A 15,891-nucleotide genomic window follows, 5' to 3' on the forward strand; every position below is an offset into this window, starting at 1 on the left:
TATTAAGTTATTAAGTGCTGCAAAAGGTCTGCGGACGTGCCCTTCTTTGCCTAGGGAATTGATAAATTGATGCTAGGAAGTCTGGACTCACGGACAATGGACCAACCGGTCCAGACAGAGCAAAATTCATGAAAAAGTTGAGTCCATGACTTATGTATTCGTGAACTATGAACTGGGCTGGATCATGCAGAATTTTGGTCCTTTTTCTGGACCGTGCCCATCTCTGTTAGCTACGTTCCAACTATCACATTAAAGAAACCAAGTAAGTTAATTGTGGGGAGAAGTTAGAGATGTAGAAAGGCTATCTCTTTATTTCCATGCTTATTTCTGTCTTCCCGTGTACTGGTATTACTTTTGGGATGCTTATATGCAAAGTCAGATCTGTTGTTTCTCCCTCTGAGGCGGAGGACATTTGTGGGTGTTTCCCACCTTCCATTTGGGGAGGCAGGAAGTAGAATCTCTTCCTCTTCCTGAGTAGGTGGGACCACCCCTTCGTCTCTCAGTTCTTTTCCTGCCTCTGGGGAGAGCAGTTAGGTTTTAGGCTAGCTTAGCTACCTTACCATCTCTCGTTAGTTTTTTCTCTTTCCTTGCTCTCTTTCCTTCTCCTACACTTCCACTGACTCTCCTTTCTTTTTCCTCTCCTTCTAAAAAAAAAAAGGCCTTTTGCCGTGAAGAGAGACAGGAAGGACATTGATGGAAATCATCATGGAGCCAAGGGAATCCTCTGATTCCGAAGAGAGCTTTCTGGAAAGGGTCCCAGGTTGTTCCCATGGAGTCGTTCTGCCGGCCGTGGGAACAGACCCCATTGGCGCCGACAAGCCCTTGAGGGAGGCCCGGCCCCCCGACGCACAAGTGGCAAGATCTGAGGAGAGACCCTCCAAACGGCCCCAGATCCAGAAGAAAGCGGCAGCCAAAAAGGCACGAAGCGGTGAAGAGATCAGAAGCAGCACCGACAACCGATGCTCACTTTGACACGAAGCAGTGAAGAGATCAGAAGCAGCATCGTCAACCGATGTTCACTTTGGCGGGAACTCAAGCCGACGCTGCGATTTTCCCTCTGGCCGACAAAGACGTGCTTGCCAACCTCCCGGCGGGAGGGTCGGCACAGCCGGGCACAACTTGCCCACAGGACTTCAGATCTCTGCCGCAGGAAACAGGAGTAAGTCATCATCACCCTGTACTGGGCCCTGGTGTGCTAGCAGCCATCAGACTCTCATTGAGGGAGGAGATCCTGTCCCTCTGTGGGGGGATCCCTCATCCAACCCTGATCACCCTCCATCTCGCCCTTCCACCGCCTTAGGGGGTAGGGAGCCAGGCACCTTGTGGCCCACCAAAGCTGCCTGCAAGAGGTTTCAGGTTACTCACCAGGATTAGTCTGTAAGATGGGCACAGGGAGAATCTTCCCCAAGTGAAGACTCTGATGAAGGGAATTTTTTGCCGGAGGAGATGGAGGAGGAGGAAGAGTTGCCCAACACTGATCAATCCAATAGACTATTTCAGGCTGAGGACTATAGGTACCTGTTGTCTAAAACACTGGCAGCTGTGGACCTCCAGGAAATCGAGGATGAGGAACCCATAGCAGGGGGGTCCAAAAGTAGACCCAGGGGGAACAGGGAGTTCTTCCCAAGGGAAGGGGAAAACGCTAAGGCCTTCCCATTCCCGGAATATTTTGAGAGACAACTCAAGGCGGAGTGGGCTATCCCAGCATCTTGCAAACATTGCCCCAACGCCCTCAAAAAATATATAATCTTCCAAACTTTGCAAGTGAGTTGTTACAAGTTCCGGTAATCGATGTTCCTGTAGCGGCAGTGCAGTCACAGGGTCTGCTCTTGGAGGACGGACAGGGAGCTATTCGAGATGGCCTTGATAAGAAGGGAGACGGGGCCCTCAAGCGGGCACATGAAGCAATGGCCATAGCAATCAAGGCCTCAGCAACATCATCAATTGTCTCTAGAGCTGCGGTCGTCTGGACTAGAAGACTTATCCAGCTGATTCCGGAGACCAACAAGTGCCAACAGAAGGGGCCAACAGAATTCTAAAGGCAAGCTCCTTTACAGACAACACCACCCTGGACTCCTTATGCTTCATCTCTAGAGCAATGGCGGCGTCCACGGCGGCTAGACGACTATTGTGGCTTCAGGTCTGGCAGGCGGATTTGCAGGCAAAACTCATCCTAATGGCTTACCCCTTTCAAGGAGGAAAACTGTTTGAGGATCAACTGGAGAAGATTCTGGCGGAGACTAAGGATAAAAAGAAAGCTGTGCCCAGATCCTTGAAGTGCTTTGACTGACGCCCTTTCAACCCTCAGCCCTTTCGGTCGCATCACACACTTCCCAGAACACGTCAGGATCCTAAACGCTCCTGGGGACTTCAGCGGACACAGACTCGGAAGGGTTCATTTCAACCCCAGAACCACAGACAACAGGCAAATCGAGGCAGCAGGTTCAACGCAGAGGACAAGAGTCAGAAGCCCTGACTCGGCCACGGCTCTGGTGGGTCGACGTCTACTTCTCTTCCAGGACGCCTGGGAAGACTCTCAGGCAGACGAATGGGCCAGAGAAATAGTGTCCAAAGGTTACTCGATAGAATTCATCTCCTTTCCACCGGAGCGGTTCCTGCAGTCACCTCTCAAAAAGGACCCACTCAGACAACAAGTCACCTTCAAAGCCATACAACACCTGATGGAAATCAATGCAGTGGAACCCGTTCCTCCCTTCGAAAGAGGGCGGGGGGTGTACTCCATATTCTTCACGGTTCCCAAAAGAAACGGGGACTGGCGTTCGATACTGGACCTGAAGTACATGAATCGCTTTATTCGGCTACGCCACTTCAGAATGGAGACCCTGTGATTTATAGCAGAAGTTCTTCATCAGGGGGAATTCCTAACTTCTATAGACTTGACGGAAGCCTACCTGCACGTCCCTATTGCCCCGGCCCACAGGCAATTTCTGCGTTTCTGCGTGGGAGACGTCCATCTTCAGTTCTGGGCGATGCCCTTCAGCCTTTCTACTGCCCCGGGAGTCTTCACCAAACTACTGGTCATCCTAGTGGTCAGGCTTCAGGAGAAGGGGATGCACCTTCATCCTTACCTGGACAACCTGCTCATAAGGGTGGATACCAGGGAGACATCACTTCAGAACACAACCTTCATAAGACAGTTTCTGGAATGACATGGATTTCTAATCAACACCAAGAAGTGCTCCTTAATACCATCGCAGAGACTGGAACACCTGGGATTCATCATAGACTCCACTCAAGGATGCTTCTTCCTTCCCAAGGACAAATCCCTCAAGACCAAGTCTCTAGTTTCGACCGTCATCAGTCAGCGCTTTTCCGGTGTCATGGAACTGTCCAAACTCCTGGGTCTCCTGGTGGCAGATGCGGAAGCCATTTATTGGTGGCCGCTTTCACACCAAACCGCTGCAGGCTTTTCTGAGACCCTTCCAGAACCAGATTGCCCAGAAATTGAACATCAAAACACATGTCCCTCCTGCACTCAAAGACAGTCTGTGTTGGTGGACGGTCGAGGCCAATTTGAACCAAGGGAAGAGTTTCCTCTCGCCTCAGCCCCTTCAGTTGTTTACAGATGCAAGTCTGAGGGGCTGTGGAGCCTCTGAATGGATCCCCGGCCCAGGGCACCTGGTCCAAATGAGAGTGTCTCTTACCGATCAACGTGCTAGAGATGAGAGCCATATATCTGGCTCTAGCACACTTCAGCCACCAAGTCTCCCGACAGCATGTTCTGATCCGCACAGACAATGTAGCAGCCAAGTGCTACATCAACAAACAGGGGGTAACCAGGTCCTCCAGACTACAACGGGAGGCACATCGGATCATCAACTGGGCGGAGAGTCATCTCCTTTCCATTCGAGCCAAGCATGTCAAGGGCACCCTGAACGTGGAAGCTGACTGGTTGAGCCGCCAGTACCTCAATCCGGGGGAGTGGTCCCTTCACCCTCGGGTCTTCCACATCCTAGTCAATCACTTGGGGTCGCCGAAGTGGACTTGTTTGCTTCTCATCTGAACCACCAGGTTCCCCAGTTCTTTTCAAGGTACTTCCATCCGAAGGTGGAGGGCACCGATGCTCTGACCTCACAGTGGCCGCCGGAGCTGCTGTACGCCTTCCCTCCTCTGCCAACGATTCCAAAGCTTCTTCGAAATATTCAGGAACAGGAGGCCGAACTAATTCTGGTAGCACCATGGTGGCCCAGGAGACCGTGGTTCTCAACACTGCAACCTATGTCCATCAGTCAGCCTCTGCGTCTCCCTGTTCAACCGGACCTGTTGCGTCAGGGGCCAATCTGGCACCCGCGGTCCGAGTGGCTGACACTAGCAGGCTGGAGATTGAGCGGCGCCATCTTCGTCAGAGAGGGTACTTACCAAGGATTGTCGACACCATTTTAGCTTCTAGAAGAAAGTCGACCATCAGAATATACAAAGTCACCTGGAAGGCCTTCTCTAGGTGGTGCAGACACAAAAAAGCAGATCAGCTGGACCCATCCTTGGGAGATATCCTGGGATTTCTACAGGAGGGCCTGGACAGAGGTCTCAAGCCTAACACCCTGAGATGGCAAATTGCAGCCATCAGCTCTGTTATCCCGAGGAGGGAACAGGTGCCCTTAGCCAGCCACCCTCACATCCAGAGGTTCCTTAGAGGAGCAACTCTACTGAATCCCCCGGTGATTCATCGCTTTCCGACATGGTGCCTACATGTGGTCCTAACAGCGCTTACCAAGTCACCATTGGAACCGCTACAGTCAGTATCTTTGCGATGGTTGAGGTTGAAGGTCATCTTCCTCATCGCAATCACCTCAGTGCGGCGGGTCTCAGAGCTGAGAGCTCTTTCCATCCGTCCGGACCTCTGCATCTTCCACAGGGACAAGGTCGTGCTGAGAACAGACCCGGCCTTCTTACCGAAGGTTTCCTTCAGCTTCCACAGGTCCCAAGAGATTGTCTTACCATCCTTCTGCCCCGAGTCAAAGCATCCCAAAGAACGAGATTGGCATTTGCTGGATGTGAGGAGAGCCTTGAAGATATATCTCGTTAGAACTGAAGGTATCCGTCAGACCGACGCCCTACTCATCAGTGTCACTCCTCCGCAAGTGGGCCTGAAGATGTCCTCCACGGCCATTGTCTACTCAATCACGTCGTGCATTAGGGAGGCATACAGAGTATTGAAGCTTCCCGTTCCTTCCAGGATTAACGCTCATTCGACAAAGAGTGCTGCGGCGAATGCGGCTCTCAGCAGAGACGCGTTGGTAGAGGACATATGTCGGTCTGCTACCTGGTCATCAGTATCTTCGTTCGTGAGACACTATCACCTACATCCCTACGCCTCATCGGATGCCACATTTGGCAGAAGGGTGCTCCAACATGTGGTACCAGACGAAGGTATCAACCCACCCAGAATGTAAAGAACTGCTTTGGGAGTTCCCACAGATGTCCTCCACCTCAGAGGGAGAACGGCCCCTTGGATACTCACCGTGAAGGGTCCTTCTCCTCTGAGGTCAGGAGGACATCTGGCCCTCCCTGATCCTTTACTGTTATCTTCACTGTCTGGTCCTTCTGCCTACTGATTCTACTTCTGCATGTTCTGGGAGGTAGATCTTATAATACGTTACAGTGGACAGTTATTATTATAGTTTGTAGATTGTTTTTTCCAGTGGCACTGCTGTTGGGAGTCACCCGAACTGAGAGAAGAAGGGGTGGTCCCACCTACTCAGGAAGAGGAAGAGATTCTACTTCCTGCCTCCCCAAATGGAAGGTGGGGAACACCCACAGATGTCCTCCTGACCTCAGAGGAGAAGGACCCTTCATGGTGAGTATCCAACGGGCCGTTTCACAAAGCAAATCCAAATCACTGGTGCAGTTATTGCTTGAATATTATTGTCTGCAATAGGCTTTATTGTGCATCAGAAGCCGTCTAATGCAAGTAGAACTCACAGCTGTGTGCATTTGGCTTAACTGCATTTTGTTGGGCATCCAATTTTCCCCCCATAAATTTGAAATAATATTTCAAATGTGATGCCTTATCTCAACAGGAGGTTTTACATCCTGGGCAGAGAACTGTGAATAGCAGTTGGGGCGTTCTCATTAAAAAACTACTCTTCATTTAATAGATGTTTTGTTCTAGATTGTTGTTTAGGATGCTAGCTGTGATTTAGATAGGTCCTACATTCAGTATGTGTATGCTTGCTTTCATGTAATCCAATATGGCAGTATAGCATAGTGTTTGGAATGTCAGATTACAACTGATGAGATATGGGTTTTAATATTGACTATTATGATGGTTCATTGGGAGACCCAGGGCCAGTAACTTTCTCCACCTAATTTACCTTACAAGGCTGTTGTGTTTATAAAAGTGAAATGGGAAAATCCTTTTTGGGGGGTGTGAGAAGGAAGATTACAAACATTAAAACCAAATAAATGTGTGCTGCCCTGAATTACTTGGAGGATGGGCAAGATAAAAATGTAGTATCAAGCCTGACCTGGATGACCCAGGGTAGTCTTTCAAGACCCTTGTCAAATCTTGGAAGCTAAGCAGGGTTGGCCCTAGTTAGAACTTTGATGGGAGACCATGAAGGAAGTCCAGAGTTGTTATACTGAGGCTGGCGATAGCAAACCACCTGTGTTCATATCTTTCCTTGCAGACCCTAGTGGCGTTTGGTGGCACTTTACTTACTGTCTTTCAGGACTAAACTCTGCAGGTGGTCTTGGCTAAGCCACTCCTGTCAGCCCCTGCTCCCCAGGATTATAGTGGGCATAATAAAAACGCTGCTCTGAGTGGACACTAAACTGTCCAGAAGGGTGGTATATAAACACACTATTATTATTATTTATGATACTAAGACATAGTGGCCATTTTAGAACTACTCTCATGCTAAAAGTTATAATACCTACAACGATATCCAATCAAGAGCAGATCATTACATCAAGAACTGTGCCTTTGAACTCCTCTTCCAGGAAACCTTTACCTATTAAGAACACAAAACTGCTGCTGACATGTTAAGAAAGAATGAGCTCAAAGACAGAAGGATAGGCTCAGTTTTATGTGTATTGTGTGGAGATTTTGGAAGAACTGGAAGAAGACGCATAAAGGACAGATTTGGTCATCTAGAATCTTGAATGCTTTTTTTCATGCATGGCACTAAAATATCTGAATAATGGAAGATAAAATAAGTGTCATTTGCACAATATATACATGAACACAAGTTAGTTAAAGTGAAAAGATGCCTTTGCAAACTTCAGATCCTTGAATCCGATCCTTTCACAAATGTTTATCTGCCACACAGATGTGTCAGTAGATAAAGAGACTGGAAAGGCATATGTAGTCAGGTAATCAAGGTTATCTGCCATCAATTTTTAATTAACCTGGTGCTGCCTATGTTCGCTGTGTTGTGTGTAGGAGGACAATGGAACAGGACATATAATGAACTCAAAGGCAACATGTACGCAAAACAATCTTCCTGAGAGTTGGCTTTACAGATAATTTTATCTGGAGGTAGGATAGATGGATTTCAGAGGTAAAACAGTTGTATGTGCTTGTGATCAAGAAGGAAGATTTTGTCCTTACAGACTCTCACTGTTTGAAAATTTAAAATTAAGGCTAGACAGGTGTGTGACCCATGGAGACCTGGAGTGGAAGGAAAATTTCCTCTTCCCCTCCCAGACTTTCTCTGCAATTGCTTTGGTTATGCAACTGAAGCTTACCAGTGATGAGAGAGAAATTGTGAGTTATGAGATAGATGACGGCAACAAAAACTCTCAACAAAGTCCTGGGGCTCATATAGCAAATTACACAAGTTAACCTGTTAGTCATTCTGCAGTGGTGATTTTCTAAACTCCATTTAGAAGCAGCACAGTGGCCCAAGTCTGATCAAGACCACAGGGAATGAGGGAGGGCTCTCGTGCGTTTCCACTTGCACCATTTTCCTGAGCTCTCGGGCATGGGAGGCCCCAGTGCCATTTCAGCTTGGGAAAATGGCACGTGGGGAAGGCAGACCCTTCCACTTACCTCCTGTGTCTCAGTCCTGATCAGAATTAGGGCTTCTGTGATGCTTCTAAATGGAGTTGGCATCAGGAACTCACAGCAGCAGAGTGGCTGCTAGTCCATGTGGCAAGCTCGTGTAATATGTAACATGTAGTTCAAACCTCATTCTAGGAGCCCAAGTTGATCCTGATGAAAGTTCCCAGAGTATCTTCACTTTTGGTACTGCCTGAGGCTTGGTAGGAAAAGAATCATACCAGCATTTCCTCTTTATTTAGCACCTGTGGACTGACCGTCAAGCTGGGATGCTGCTTGCAGTTTTGTCCTCCAAGGCCATGGAAGCTAGTCTATCTCTCTCTGCTCTTCTTCCTTTGAGAGGCTATGTTCCCCACCACTTAGAGATAATCCCACCTTTTCCTACCACTCTGATGTCTCCATCTAGTTGAGTATCCTTGCAATCTCATTGACAAAGCAAATCAAGGTGACGTCTTCTGGTTCCAAATCCAGGTACTATGGAGAATCATGAGGCATCTACCAAGAACAGGGGGAGCTTATTGTGTACCCTACATTACTTTTGTGGTATGTCATTACAGAATGTGCCTGTTTCCTAATCATTCTTGGCAGTAGCCACTGGCACAAATGATAAAATGCTTCTTTGCAAAGATACCTACAGATGCTAAGGTTCAGATGGAGTGTAAAGGTTCAGCAATGGGGCGGGGCAGGGCAGGGCAGGGGGGGGGGTTCTCCACTTTTTCCTTCCTAACAACAACAACATTTGATTTATATACCACCCTTCAGAACAACTTAACACTCACTCAGAGCGGTTTACAAAGTATGCTATTGTTATTATTATAAAATGGAGGAGAGGAGAATGATGTAAGCCAAAACACCTGTGAGGTTGGGTGGGGCTGAGAGAGCTCCTAGAAGCTGTGACTGACCCAAGGTCACCCAGCTGCCTGCAAGTGGAGGAGTGGGGATCAAACCCGGCTCTCCAGATTAGAGTCCTGCTCTCTCAAGCACTACACCAAACTGGCTCTAAGCACAGCTGCTTTTATGTATGTATGTGCAATTAAGTTACTACCCACTTATGGTGACCTCAGTAAAGGGCTATCAAGACAAGTGTGAAACAGAGGTAATTTGCTATTGCCTCCCTCTACAGAGTTGGATACTTTCCCCGTCCAAGTATCTACCCTGCTTAGCTTCTGAGATCTGATGTGATTGAACTATACAATACAATTCCACAAATCAGAGCTGCTTTTAGGTGGAGGTAAACAAGTGAAGCTGTGACTCTACACAGTTACATGGGATTATTGCTGTCAAACTCAAGGGGGTTTATTTCTATTAAACATGAGAGGGATCAGGTTGCCTCTTGCAGCATGAAAGCCAGTGTGGTTCGAGTGTCAGACTAGGACATGAGAGACCCATGTTTGAGTCCCTACTCTGCCATGGAAGCTTGCTGGGTGAGTTAGGGGCAGTCATAAAACTCTCAGCCTAACCTATCTCACAGGGTTAGTTGTTGTGAGGATAAAATGGAGGAGAGGAGAATGATGTAAGCCACTTTTTATCCCCATAGGGGGAAAAGGCAGGATATAAATAATGTATGCAAGATAGGGAAGGTGAGGGGGGGGGAAGGTGCATAGCAGAGAGTGTGCCTTGAGGATGGGGTTGGAAGAGAGACACACCAGGAAAGAAGCTTCCCTCTCAAGCTGCTGATTAGATAGCTTTCAGTGTGTTCAAATTTACGTGCCACGCTCCAGGCCTCTAGTGTGCATATAAGACATCTTGGGGTGGTTTTAGTTCTGTTAGAACTGACTTGCATTGTGAACATCAAGGGTATCAGTGATTGCTCCTGTTCATGCTGTCATATCTATTTGCATTTTGTAACCCAAAGCCACTATTTATGCTCTCAGTATTGCAATGATTTTCTTGGAGGACTGGCAGGTTTGGATGGATTTGTGAATAGCCATTGGTAACACATTCCACTGAGCTGCCCTTTTTTCTGAGGCAGCTGAAGGGAAAATTTACACCAATTTATTCAAGGCAAGAATTGTGGGCCTTCTGAGAAAGGGTCACACTTCAGCTCTTAATTAAGAAATGGCACCCTATTCCTATAGATGGCCGTGATCTGGGAAGTGTTCAGTAGTTTTAATGTACTGGGTTTGAGTGTTGATTCAAGATTTGACATGATGCTCAGTAGACAGATGGCCAGAGCTTTACTTCCATCTCTCTGGAAGGGAGACCCTGCTCTGGGCTGCTTGGTAGTCACTGAAACCCTTCCTCTGATTTTGTGTGCTTTTGACTGTGCTGCCTCATCACAGCAACACACCAGGTGCTTCTTGGTTTTTGTGGGGGGGGGCAAATTTTTTTCCGTGGGCAGCTGACTGCATTTATTCTTTCAAATGTGATAACAGAGCACAAATCTGCCCCCTCCCAGAAATGCCTCCCCAACAGAAGCCATTCCTGGTGGTCTCCTGTTCCACAAAAGTGGGGGGGGGATTTGGGGCTGTCATAGGAATTGGCAAAAATCGCCCCCTCTCTTTGTGCAGGTAGGAGCCAAGCTATTTTAAAATACAGACCATGATTCAAATTGTGCATCTCCTTCAGAGGATGTAATAATTATTTATACTAGTTTTCTTCTACAAACTATACCATTTGGCAGATCTGGTTTTTGAAACTGAAGAGAGTTTCATAAACAGCTTGAACGCCACACACCCCAGGGCAACGGATAACCAAAAAGTTAAAAAAAAAAAATATCCTGGGTAAGTGAAAGCCAAAGATGTTCTTTGAATTCCAGCCTTACCATCAGGATTGCCTTGGCTAATATATAAATACTGCATGGTGATTAACCTAATTTATCTGCTGGTAATTGATCAGATATATAGAAGTATTAAAAGACACATAAACCTCATGATAATGAGCATAAATATATTGGTGTAATAAATCAGTAAGGGTTCTCTTGTTTGTAAATCTGTGAAGTCCTGTGCAAATTGATGGACGCTGTAAAATAATTACAAGAGAACATAGCTCTTTGATCTCATCACTTGAACCTCTTTAAAAATCTCTTTGTCTAACAGGTTCATTTTATGAAATGGTTCAGAGCTTCCCACAAGTGGCGGAGAATGTACGTGTGAATTCCTACAGATACAGCCACAGATGGAAACGGCGTTCGGATTCTCTCAAACCAGTGGACACTAACAGGGCCAATATGGGGCAGGACTCCTCAGAACCTGGAAGTTTTGCAGATCTGCTGCTCGATGACACACATGACAACACTACACGGATTGAGGTAGAGGATTATTCTATTCATTTGGTTTACTTTGATTACTACAGTGTGTGGGGGACAATAAGAATCCTGCTGCAGTCATGTCAAGGGATTAAAGGCAAGGGAATCTTTCAGTGGACGACTTCAGGGTAACTGATAGCCAACAATCCAAAGCATGGGCACTCATTCTGTCATGGTTGTATTGTAGAAGATATTAAAGATACAAAAAATGTATAATTTATACAATTTACAAAATTTCAACAGTGTGGAAAATACAGATTCTGTTAGTGCAGATCTATGTAGAGAATTGGTCTGTGTTACTGGATCTATGAATATATAACTATTTTGAAATCACTAAGCTTAAGAAATATTCTGAAACCAATATGCTTATCAAAACTCTGCAACCAGCACACTTAACGTTCTTATAAATTCTGTTTCTGATCAAGAAAGGATCCCCTTTTTTACTTCACAGCCCCCCGCCATGTTCTGACTGTTCATACTACCATCTATAACAAAGCTGCCTATAATACCAGCTAAACAGAAGAGATCCAAGGCAAAAGCCTTTGGTGGCAGCAATAACCTTTTGGAAAGCAGCAATACATAAGTCATACAAATGGCAAAATGCCACAGGTGGTGTTAGCAGTGGGATTCAAGCCACAAATGGAAGGTGTTCTCAAGGTAAAAGTGTGGATAAAGTAGACAACAGCCAAAGCTCTGTTTGTATGAAAGAGTGTTGGTTGTTACCAGGGTTCTCCTGAAATAAAAACTTAACAGTCCAAAGCTAGACTGTTTAAACAAAATCGTTACAGGATTGTTCTCCCCTTTCTTTTGATTGGCCTTGTCTGCTCTAGAACATTGATAAGCAACCTCACTGCGTCTTTCTCAGATTACTGCCCAGCCCAAACATTTATACTTGATAAGCCAGTCCAGCCCATAGCTCAAATGAAATTCAGACAACTGGGCCTATGGCAACCTTACCTGCATTTCATAGACACAGCTATACATCACAAGCAAGATTTACAATCAGAAAGCAAAACTTCCAGGCAATTAAGCCTTGCTGCTTCTAATTTTCAAAATTAAGCACTAGAAAAAGCAGATAGTAATTGGGGGGAGGGGTATTTCTTTTGCCTCAAAACCTTTGACTAAATTGCATTTCAAAGCAGTTTCTGTTCTTGCCCTCCCTACCGCTTCAAAATGAAAACAGCTCAGATTTCCTTCATAGTTCAATTTGCACCCAACAATGACTCAGTTACAGGATAAAAGGAGATAAACTAATAAGCAACAATCCTGTTTAGGCACGAAAATTAGAGGTTAGAAATGTAACACTGTACAGAGTAAAAATTAGTTTGCTTAAATAGATCAGAACAGACAGACATTCTAATTGTGGTAGAAGGCATATGAACATACATTGTCTGCCCTGAAAATAAATCTCTTCAGTACATTTTTATCTTGTCTTCTCTGCAAGGAGCTCAGGGCAGAATACATTGTTTTCAGTTCCTAATTTTTCTTCACAATAATCTAGAGTTCCAAGACTATAGCAGGCAACCCCTGGAAGAAATTTGGGAGTTGGGCCTAGTGTGCCAGCATTGCACCAGCACACTGATGTCACTTCCAGTAGAAAAACAGAAGTGATGTCTTTATACACTCTAGCAATTACACATTTTCTGTAGTTTTACCATAGAGTTTTTGTAAATACTAGCGCATATGCTATGACACACCTTGTTTTGAGCAGGCACCAGTGGGCAAAGAGCAGACAGCCTGGCATCTCTACTATAGCCCTATGATGTATGTGAGACTGAGAATGTGCCTGGCCAAAGGCCATACAGCAATGGTTGTTGTGGGTTTTCCGGGCTGTATTGCCGTGGTCTTGGCATTGTAGTTCCTGACGTTTCGCCAGCGGCTGTGGCTGGCATCTTCAGAGGTGTAGCACCAAAAGACAGAGATCTCTCAGTGTCACAGTGTGGAAAAAGATGTGGGTCATTTGTATCTACTCAGGAGGGGTGGGGTTGAGCTGAGTCATCCTGTAAGAGTTTCCCAGGGTGTGGAATGCTAATGGCGGGAGGCTTCACTGTATCCTGAGGAGGTTCTTTTGCATATGGATTGGTACTTGATGTGCTAATCTTCTCTGCAGGGCTATTGTCAGGGATAGAATGTTTACTGATCAGATGGGAAAGCTTATGAAAAAACATAACCTTCAAGCAGTATTCAGACCCACCCGAAAAATACAACAGATGCTACGATCAGCAAAAGACAGTAGAGACCCCCTAACCTCTGCAGGAGTATACCGTATACCCTGCAGCTGTGGACAAGTTTACATCGGGACCACAAAGCGTAGCATCCAGACAAGAATAAAAGAACATGAAAGACACTGCAGACTTGGACAACCTGAAAAATCAGCAGTGGCTGAACATAGCCTAACTCAAACAGGGCACAGTATCTTATTCCAGGACACCAAAATACTGGACAACACTTCCAACTACTTTGTCAGACTGCACAGGGAAGCCATTGAAATTCACAAGCATAAGCAAAACTTCAACAGGAAAGAAGAAACCTTAAGAATGAACCGAGCATGGTTTCCAGTTCTGAAAAACACCAGGCTAACAAAACATTCTATCCCTGACAATAGCCCTGCAGAGAAGATTAGCACATCAAGTACCAATCCATATGCAAAAGAACCTCCTCAGGATACAGTGAAGCCTCCCGCCATTAGCATTCCACACCCTGGGAAACTCTTACAGGATGACTCAGCTCAACCCCACCCCTCCTGAGTAGATACAAATGACCCACATCTTTTCCACACTGTGACACTGAGAGATCTCTGTCTTTTGGTGCTACACCTCTGAAGATGCCAGCCACAGCCGCTGGCGAAACGTCAGGAACTACAATGCCAAGACCACGGCAATACAGCCCGGAAAACCCACAACAACCATCGTTCTCCGGCCGTGAAAGCCTTCGACAACGCCATACAGCAAGTTTGATGGGAAATCCGGGCTGTCAGGAACTACAATGCCAAGACCACGGCAATACAGCCCGGAAAACCCACAACAACCATCGTTCTCCGGCCGTGAAAGCCTTCAACAATACAACTTTGATGGGAAAGTTGGAATTTGAACCCAGGGCTCTCAGATTCTAGTCTGATACGCTGCTATGGAAAAACAGTGCTTTGGAATGTAGTGGATATATATTGAAACCAGCTCATCACACTTCAGAAAAATCATGTTGTCATCACTCTTAACAGAACTCCACAGTCAAACATATTGACTACACAGGTACCAACAACAACAACCCCAAGCCAGGAACATGCTGAAAAAGTGAGATTCTGGACATCAATTGCTGAGGGCAATTTCTTCTTCACAGGAACAACTAGATAACCTACAGAACTGTGTTACACATGAGGAGTGTACAGAGCAATATTGTGTTTTAACTGATAACTTTTAACTGATAGTGTTTTATGGTGTTTGCTAAAGAATGCTTTATTATCCTTGCTGTGTGCCTAGTAAAGTTCTTCTCGCAAGCTCAGGGTGTTCTGCTGCAGGAGATCTTTCTGTAGCCAAGAGTAAGTGATAGAGCAAATTCCTTGAGAAGATTACTGTTCAATAATTAAATGGCAGTGAAAATGGAATCTACTCCTGAGCATAATATGTTGGTCCTTTGAATAAAATTTCAACGTAAATGGTTAGACAATTTGGTAATTGAAAGCACAGACTTTTCATGTTATTCCTAGAGGACTACAAAAACAAATTTGCCTTTTTCTTTTTAGAAAATTATTCTGTTATTGCCAAAGAGTCCCAGGTGCTGCATTAAATTGTTTTCATTCAAGCTTTTCAAGAGTTTATTCCAGAAAATTACCTTGCCATTAAGTAGAAAATACAATTTATTCCATGCCTAATCAAATCCTCTATATTCAGACAGTGAGAATGATGTGTGTTGGGGAGGGCACAATTTTTGTCTCCCTGCTATAGAGCTAAAAGACATGGCGTAGCCTTTCGAAAGCTGATTTTTCAGTTGTTAATCAGAAGCAAATGTAATTCACATTCCGTTCCAGTAGCTTACTGATTTTTAATTTTAATTAATTAATTTATTAATTAATTTATTCATGAAAGAAAGAAAGAAAGAAAGAAAGAAAGAAAGAAAGAAAGAAAGAAAGAAAGAAAGAAAGAAAGAAAGAAAGAAAGACCATTTCTCCATCTCCCTAAATAAAAGCCTAGAGTTTGGCATTTTGAGTGTAAACCAGACAATTAATTTACATAGTGTTTTTTTTGCAGTCTTGCTGATTTGCTTATAGCTAGTGATGTCAGTTATGCTACTTCCTCACTGTCCCAAACTTTTTCTTTTAAATTTATTCTTTATATCTACTTATATTAAGCAAATGCCCTAGGGTTGCCAGGTCCCCTTACCCTCACAGCAAGAAGTGCGTGGACCTGGCATCTTGAGGATCTTCTGTCTCGTGCACAAAATATCCATGTGCTCCTGGCAGGGCATGATGACATCACTTCCGGAAGTGATGTCATTGCACTGGTGTCAGGCATGCTCCCATACTTCACAGGGACAAATTGGCCAGTGGGAATCCCCACACTGTGCACTGGCCTGGGAGGTTTTTTCCTCCCGGGCTCATTCCCCGGGCCTTTCTCCCCTGCCAGCC

At 45.5% G+C, this 15,891-nt stretch overlaps 1 protein-coding gene across 2 annotated transcripts in view; it reads left to right on the forward strand.

The window, feature by feature from the left end:
• PLXDC2 (plexin domain containing 2) overlaps positions 1-15,891 on the forward strand; it is a 286,502-nt gene that overhangs the window by 127,284 nt on the left and 143,327 nt on the right. For both annotated transcript variants that reach the window (XM_054992093.1, XM_054992094.1), the window contains exon 2: positions 11,062-11,273. In XM_054992093.1, the coding sequence (XP_054848068.1) occupies positions 11,062-11,273 (212 nt within the window). The remainder of the gene's footprint in view (positions 1-11,061; positions 11,274-15,891) is intronic.

The sequence above is a fragment of the Eublepharis macularius genome, chromosome 11 (assembly GCF_028583425.1).
Source record: "Eublepharis macularius isolate TG4126 chromosome 11, MPM_Emac_v1.0, whole genome shotgun sequence".
Classification (NCBI taxonomy): Eukaryota; Metazoa; Chordata; class Lepidosauria; order Squamata; family Eublepharidae; genus Eublepharis; species Eublepharis macularius.